This window comes from Pempheris klunzingeri, chromosome 17, assembly GCF_042242105.1.
Source record: "Pempheris klunzingeri isolate RE-2024b chromosome 17, fPemKlu1.hap1, whole genome shotgun sequence".
NCBI lineage: Eukaryota > Metazoa > Chordata > Actinopteri > Acropomatiformes > Pempheridae > Pempheris > Pempheris klunzingeri.
The window spans coordinates 4,933,033-4,941,838 of NC_092028.1; the positions used below are offsets into that span (position 1 = coordinate 4,933,033).

General features: G+C 41.2%; 1 protein-coding gene across 1 annotated transcript; it reads left to right on the top strand.

Annotated features, from left to right (window-relative positions):
- Positions 1-3,229: 3,229 nt before the first annotated feature.
- LOC139216744 (amine oxidase [copper-containing] 3-like) lies at positions 3,230-7,396 on the top strand. The gene is made up of 5 exons (XM_070847969.1): positions 3,230-4,843; positions 4,964-5,082; positions 6,415-6,581; positions 6,736-6,868; positions 7,010-7,396. Exons 1-5 carry the CDS (start codon positions 3,268-3,270, stop codon positions 7,271-7,273), a joined length of 2,259 nt encoding a protein of 752 aa, XP_070704070.1. The 5' UTR covers positions 3,230-3,267; the 3' UTR covers positions 7,274-7,396.
- The last annotated feature ends 1,410 nt before the right edge of the window (positions 7,397-8,806 follow it).

Below are 8,806 nucleotides of genomic sequence, written 5' to 3' on the forward strand. Positions count from 1 at the left end.
AAATGACTAGAAAGGTGCTGTACACATACACACTATTTATACTCGCACATCCTTCCAGTCTGTATTTCCCCACTCTGGATAATGTTTAGCTGTGAACAGAGTCATAGATTTTAATAGCAGTGACAATGTGAACACTTTCAGACTGCATCAGTATTTTTCTTTTCTTTTTCAGCTTTGCAATGATGAAAACATCAATTGATTGTAGCCATAATCTGTTTTTGTAGGTGATACTCAGATGGTTGTTAGGTGTGAGGCAGGACGAGAGTTCACAACATTACCACTCAGTTCATAATTCATGTGGCTCAAACTGAAAATTACACTGTTTTATTTGACTATCAAGTGAAAATCACAGATTCATCTTTAAAGATTAGCCTGCTTGGAGGCCCTGGGATATGCATTATATCAAGTGAAAATACTGAAAGGTATTAAAACTAGATTTTTTTTAGGGAATCTACATCTATAAGACAGGGTCTTAAGATTGGGTAAAACCACAAGAGCCACCTTAAGGTCCTTACTGGTTGACTTTATATTGTGTGTTTGGGGTGCGTCTTGTCAGACTACCTCAGAGTGAATGTTGGGGTTCCCAATCCCAGTTACTTTGTGCTATTGGTAACACAGCCCTTATAGTAACTCTTGTACCTTATAGACTTTTGGCTGCAGGTCTTCCTTTCTCTACCCTTTTTCTGGTTTTTCCATTTATTGTCTAATGGAGGTACTTTTTTGAGAATGTGTTTCATTCTGTATACCAATCCAGCTGGTGCTGCCACAACACCTGGAAATGTCAGCACCTGGTGAAGCTGTTGGCTCGTATGTATGAATTTATAACACAACTAAGCCCGACCATAGTTCATTGTTGTTGTATTGTGCTGTGGGTCCGTCTTTTGCCCTTTTGGACTTTTTTATGACACCCATGCAGTTTTTCTTAGTACGAATCTTAGTTTAGAACAATAGAACACCTTGAATAATGCTGTTAAATTTATGATCACTCAGTTTATGACATGCAATATTTAATCTTTACCCACATCATTGTGTTGACTTTCATTATTGTTCCATTGACTCCAGCTATAAAGGCAATAAGTTTACAACTGAGATTAACGGTCTTTCTCTGCAATAAAGGACCACAGCTACACTCTGTGAAACTGCACAGCGGTTCTTTAAGGTAGTCATAATTATTTTCTAGCTGCAGATACAGCTGAGCGCTCTTAGTGCTATTATCTCTGCCATGAATGCAGGTTTGTGACCAGCTTTTTACATATACGCATGGCAAAGACTTGAGACAGGGAAAGTAACAACAAGGTGGCTGGATGAAATAAGAGATCACATCACTCACCTTCCTTGTATTTAGAATAATACCATTCAAAGCCAGGACTGGTGGTCTTAATACAAGAGAAGTCTGATTACTGACGTGCTGCATGTGTGTGGATTTACAATAAGCATGGCAGATTAACAGTCTGTTAAGCACGCTAAAACACTAAAAGTACGGCTGAGGTTGGTGGGAACATCATTAGGTTTTAAGGTATCTGTATATGCCAGAGTAGTGAATAAATTAAAATCTCACCCTCAGTGTGGTACTAGACAAAAAGTGAGGGGAACACCAATTTGGATACATTACCAGGAGACAATGACTGATCTTTACCAAATCTCGTGCCTAATTATATCGTAGGTGATCAGTCGATGGATTAGATGAATAGTCAGGGATGATCAAAGTCCTTGAATATCTGTAACAATGACAATCGTGAGAATCCCAGTTTTATCATATACTGTATCACTTAGATTCACTTTCAGCCTGCTGATGGCACTTGATGAAATTCAGGTGATCACTGATCAGGTTTCATCCTCTCCAAGAATGTCTGTACTAAATTTAATGGGATTCATTCAATAGTTGTTAAGATATTTTAGTCTGAGCCAAAACTGTCATGGTCAACCCTCCAGCACTGGCATTCCTAGAATTAAAAAGTATGGATTATGGCCTCTAAACATTCAGAAAATGTATCTGCAATGCAGTCATTTGCCTGAACCCCAAGGATCTTGATAACTTTTTATGAATTGTTGCTTCATTTTCGCCAAAAGTTATCAGAGCAACTTTCTACAATTTATTTCCTCAGGCTGCAAGATTCCTTCACTCATCCTCTGCACGTCAACATAAAAAATTCTTATGTAGCATTTGAGAATACAATTTGCATTTCATTGTGGAGCCCTGTGTTGTAGAATGATAAATAAATGAACCTTGTACCATGCTACTATCGGTCTTATCAAAGGTAACACATTGACATCCTAAGGCGATTGTAGAGTCTCTTGGGGCCCTCCAACCACCGTTCATCACCCTTATATAATAAATAATCTGACACTAACAAAAAATGTGGAATGTAAACATGTTTTATTTCAATAGTGCACATTAGTATCTTTTCAAAATAAAAATATAAACATTAAAAATGTGCAATCCAAAAATACAATTCTTAAGAACAATACAATAAAACAATAAAAACATAAATAATTAAATAAATTTAGATAACAAAAGAACTAATGATCCTGAGGAAAGATAATCAAATTATATTGTATACTTACTAACAATACTACTACTAACAATAACGTGTTAATAATGTCATCTTAAACGGTTTTATTGTTATAGCATTAAATTCCTCAAATGCAACTTTTGAATGTTCTTTGGCATAGCTTTCACTATTCTTCTACTTACTTACACTTCATTATTTACAATTTTCATTTCATTATACTGGGGCGATATGATTTAACATGGTTCCAATACAGAAGATTAAACTATGTGCTGAAGCCTGCATTATGACTCTTTAGGATTACATTTACAGCATAATACAGCACATAAATAAATAAATACAGTTTTCAGAAGCATAAAGCCTACTCGGCACGTATGGAAAATAGAATAAAATATACACACCACAACACACAATAACTTCCATCCATGCACCTTAGTAGTACATTATCCAAATTTCTTGCCTATAAATGCTATAACATTCTTAGCTTGACAGTTAAGCTTGGCTGGACACAGCTTTAATTTGATAACTAAAGAGAGTATTGTCCAAGTTAGCTGTTTTTATTTTCAGCCTGCTAGACACCCAGGTACTCAGCAGGAGCAGGACAGACTAAGCTGCTCTGAGCTAAATTAGCTTCTGTATTATCTGCACTACTCACCACTATCTTGATGTATTTTTTGCTCCTCCCCCCTTTCACATATCCACCTTAAACAGTCACCATTTCTTCTCTTCAGCACATCATCAGGACATCTGCGGAGAGATGGTCTCCCAAACTATTCGCACGGTCCTCAAATGCCTTCTGGGTGTTGCACTTGTTGCCTCATTGATAGGTAACTGTGTCCTGATATGGCTTAACACAGAACGCTCTCACAGAAAGTGCCCTGCTCAACAGGTCAACCCAAGTCAACCCGCGGTGCACAATGAGCGCAGCGTCGTGTTTGCTGACCTCTCGGTGGAAGAATTTCTACAGGTACGTGACTACATGACCAAGATCCCAGGAATGAACATCTCATTTGAACCAGCTTCACCTCCTTCAGCTAACTACCTATATATGATCGACCTCTCCCTGCCAAAAAAACAAGAAATTTTGCACCATCTTGATACCAATGGGCCAAAACCAACAAGAGAGGCAACTGCAGTGGTTTTTCATGGCAGTAAGAACAGCATCAAGGAATATGTAGTGGGCCCTCTCCCCAATCCATCCTACCATCGCGACGTCACCTTTGAGAGATATAAAAGGGAGTTCCCTCTGACTGCACGCCCCTTCATTGCAGGGGAATACATTGGTATGACCCTTTTTCTGCATTATGTGCTTAAGCCAGTCCGCACGCTGCTGAAAGACAGCTTTGGTATAGATGAGTCTGTTCACCCTGCTTACTATGACAACATGCCCAGAGGGGTCAAGTCGGGTGACAGACAGACCTGGATTTCACTGTGTCGAAATGTGGAGGGCTTTTACATCCACCAAGTGGGCTTTGAGATCTTAATCAACCACCAGAGCACCATTTTTTTGGCCTGGCGTGTGATTCAAGTGCTTTATAATGGTCAGTACTTTGACAGTCTATTGGAACTGAAGCAACAATATGAAGCAGGAACTGTGAAGAAAGTCATCTACAAAGCTGTGCCGAATTACGCATCACTCAAACCCAAGCAGAAATCCACAGGCATTGGACCCCAGACGTTTTATGTAAAAGGCAAGCGATTCAGTGTGAAGAACAACCACATCATATACCTTGACTGGAGCTTTGCATTCGGCCTGAGCCCGCTTAGAGGCATGAGAGTTTTTGATGTTCGTTTTAGAGGGGAGAGGATCATCTACGAGCTTAGCGTTCAAGAGGCCCTTTCAGTCTACGGCTCGGTCACCCCAAATCTCATGCTCACCAAGTTCCTTGACGGCAGCTTAGGCATCGGCCGGTGTGCCTATGAGTTGGTCAGGGGTGTCGACTGCCCTTATTCCGCCACCTACATAGACACTTTCCATTTCATGGACACTAGTGTCCCACGCCGATTCAGAAACTCCATTTGCGTCTTTGAGTATGACACGGGTCATCCTCTGCGGAGGCACTTCTCAGAGTATCCCTTCACCAGTTATGGGGGACTAGCAAACAGTGCTTTGGTGTTCAGGACGATCACAGCTATAGGAAACTATGATTACATGTGGGATTTCATTTTCTACCAGAGCGGCTCAGTGGAGGCCAAGGTGCATGCCACCGGCTACATTGCCTCTTCTTTCATGTTGAACAGCAGTTTTCCATTTGGTCACCAAGTAGCAGAAAATGTCACCGGAAATATCCACACCCATTTTATCAACTTCAAAGTGGATCTTGATGTTTTAGGTGAGGCATTTTAATGACCTTGAGCATTTCAGAATATCATCTTTAAAAATATAATAATCAAAACACAGGCACTACATATAATGATAATACTACATGGAGTCAACTGAATATGTCCCTTAGGAGTGAAGAATTTTTTCCAGACCAAAGACATGGAGTTTGTGAACGTCTCGCTACCCTGGATGCCTGAACGCTATGCCATGATCCCAAAGGTGGTGGAGAAACAGCTTCAAACAGAGCAGGTATGATGTTTCTTCAGTATTTCACATTATAACAGTGAAACTTTATTGTACCTTCATAGCTGCAAGCAAAGGTATGGTCAACTGGCTATAGTCAAATCTTCTTAGATGACACAGGTGCATTTTTATTCTTGGCAGCTCACATACAGCAGGTAGTAAAAATACTGAATACTGAAAATACTGAATTGTTACACTTACCAGTGTTTTAAAAAATGAAGCAATTAGGGAGTATTTTCATTGAAAAGGTGTGCTCGGGCTGTCACACGTTTGACGAAAGGGGTCACGTACCTTTATCCCACAACACACCATTTTAATACAGTTCAGACATTTTTATTTCAGAAACCCATCTTTTGAGTCTATTTTTATGCCATTATGGCATTTTTTCCTACAACACTTTTTTTTTATTTCTCTTTCCATTTTATTGACCTTAATATTACATAGATGGGTGAAAAGATGTGTTTTCATTTGTGTTGATAACCAACAAAGCAAAACTCATTTGGTTTAGTGATCAACTGTGAAGAATGTAAATAATTCATAAATCTTCATATCATTATATCAATACATTAGCATCAGAGCTCTTGATTTTGTCTGTTTAGTCTTTTCATGATCAAAACAGTGAGCTGCTACTGCTGCACAGGAAGCAAGTTAATGCTGAACATAACTTTGCAAAAGATCATCTTTTTAATCTGATATCTGTTGTGAAAAGGATTTAGCAGGCTGTGTGAACCCATCAGGACTGTTACTTTTTACTTGTATTCACCATAGCCAGCAATAGCAACCAGAAGTAATGAGACAAACGGGAAACAAATTGAAAGAGGGCTCTCACAAGGTCAATAATGTCACTCTTAATAACAATGGTATGTCCTCTTACCTTGTATGTAATCATGCACCTCCTGTTTCTCTTAGGATAAAGAGCTCAACTGCTGCTTTCTAATAGAAATAATCCTTGGTCACTTCCACCCATGCAGTATCTATTGTCCGTACCGCTTATCCTTGAGGGTCGCAGGGGGGCTGGAGCCAGTCCCAGCTGACTTTGGGCAAGAGGCGGGGTATATCCTGGACTGGTCGCCATCCAATCACAGGGCCAACACATAGGGACAGACAACCATTCACACTCACAGTCACACCTACGGGCAATTTAGAGTCACCAGTTAACCTGCATGTCTTTGGACTGTGGGAGGAAAACAAACTCAAGGTTCAAACTGCAAACCTACCGGCCAGCGGATTTGAACCTTGAATCTTTTTGCTGTGAGGCAACAGTGCACTGTGCTGCCCCAGGATCTATAACTTGACAGGAAATTCTATAACAGGCATCTTATATTTGACCTCACGCAGGAGGCCGCACTGCGACATGACACAAAGACTCCTCGTTACCTTCACATCGCCAGCAACAAGACCAACCGCTGGGGTCACCAGCGCTCCTACAGGCTGCAGGTGTTCAGCTTCGCTGGGGATCATCTCCCAGAGAGTCAGCCTGAGGAGAAGGCCATGTCCTGGGCCAGGTGAGAAGCCAGGCTCCCTGTAAGGGGATGAAAGGCCTGAGGTTACAGCAGCTGGATTCATCATCATCATGACCTCGGTGTCTAAAACAGTGTCTCCTCATTACTGCGTAGTCCTCTCCTATCTCTGAAATCTAACTTAGCTTTACTTTCTCAGGTATAAGGTCGCTATCACTAAGCAGAAGGACTTGGAGCAGGGCTGTGGCAGTCTGTACAATCAGCATGACATCTGGGCTCCTGCTGTCGACTTCAGCAAGTACATTGAAGATAATGAAAGCATTGAAAATGAGGTGTGTGTGTGTGTGTGTGTGTGTGTGTGTGTGTGTGGTCGGGGCTTTTATTTAGAAACCTCAGTAAAATATAAGAATGAAACGAGAATCAACACATAATGTGCTTTCACTCATTCCTCCTCATTTCCCCATTTTTCCCAGGACCTGGTTGCCTGGGTGACCACCGGCTTCCTCCACATCCCCCACGCTGAGGACATCCCCAACACAGTAACAGTGGGCAATGGGGGCGGAGTCCTGCTGCGGCCCCACAACTACTTTGACGAGGACCCGTCCATCCACTCTGCTGATGGGGTGTACATTGGCCCTGGCACCGAGGACAGCTGTGAGAACAACAGGATGGCCTGCCTTGCTCAAGAGACCTGCACCCCCGTCCTGGAACCCTTCACCTACCACGGCTCTCAGTGATGGCTTTCAGGGAATGAGGAGGAGGACTTGATAGGATTAGATATCTCATATTCATATTGATCATATTCATATATGATAAATATATTTGCATGGCTCTAACGCTGTGTTGATGCGTAGTCCAGATTAAATGTACAATGACATTACCCTTCATGTAAACATGCAGGTGTACATTGCAGCCATTACAACTATTCATTATTAATCTGCTGATACGCTCATACCAACACTGTTTGCCTCTACAAGTCCCTTCAACATCTCCTCCTTATGTGATACACTTTTGGGATTCTTGATTTAACTACTGAAAATTTTTGATCATGTCTTTGTTCATTAAACAGGATTAGCTCTCCAGCAGAATCATCAATGTAATTCTTGAGAGCAGCATAACGTTTTGCCACAAGTAGTCCATTTCTGCATGTGAGTGATTGAACTTGTTATGTCAGGCAATCTGGCCGTTAGTCATTGAGATTGGGAAACATTACACAAAACACAACATAACAAACTGTTTTGAAGTAGCACAGAGGTAGGAGGTATTTTTCCTGAAGCCCTTGAGTGTGGACGCAGATAAGCTTCCCATTGGCTAACCATTGTGTTCAGTTTCCTTCCTCTCCTATACTGTTTTCAGTGAAGCAAGTATAACAAGTTGTCAAGCTAACATGCTACATGGAAAACCATCAGAAACCCGTTGAGGGTAACTGAGAGTAATTTAGCTGGGATGAGGCCCACTCATTGGTGATTCTGGTTGGTTTCCTGCACTGTCCTTCACCTACCACAGAAAAATATTGCCAAACTTTTCCATAGTCTGCCAGTGAGACTACTCTCCCTACAGTCAGATCTCTCTCAGATGGTGTACAGCTAAAAGGCCATAAGAGGCTGTTAATGCACTTGATTTTAGAATGAGGTATTCGACAATCATATGTGCGTGTAATGTCTGGGTGACTTCATACTGTTGCCCATGTTATATATCAAAACCATCAGCATAAATCACTGAGAGGACAGCTGTTGTTATTTGGAAAATATAATGATGTCAGAAGTTGATGTATGTTTACAGTACACATGAATCTACTTTCTGCCTTCATTGTCTCTTCTAAATAAGTTTAACTAACTTCAGGTTGTTCACAATATTTAGTGTCTCTATATGTGGCTCTGCGATTGGCTGGCGACCAGTCCAGGGTGTACCCCGCCTCTCGCCCGAAGTCAGCTGGGATAGGCTCCAGCTCCCCCCGCGACCCTGACGGATAAGCGGTATAGAAAATGGATGGATGGACATTATTTCCCATCTTTTCTCTTCCTGTTCCAACTGCTGCATGTACTTCTACTGTATTACAATAGCTACACACCCCTCTCTCCTTTTACTGATACATTTAAGGTGTAAAGTGTGCATGACCAGTGTGTGGCAGAACATTTCACTGCACATTATACTGTGTATAACTGTGTATGTGACAATGTGTCTTATTATAGGAATTAAAAACAGACTGTGCTTTATGTTATGGTGACGAATGAGAGAGAGAAGCAACACAGCAGTAACAGGGTTTAGTA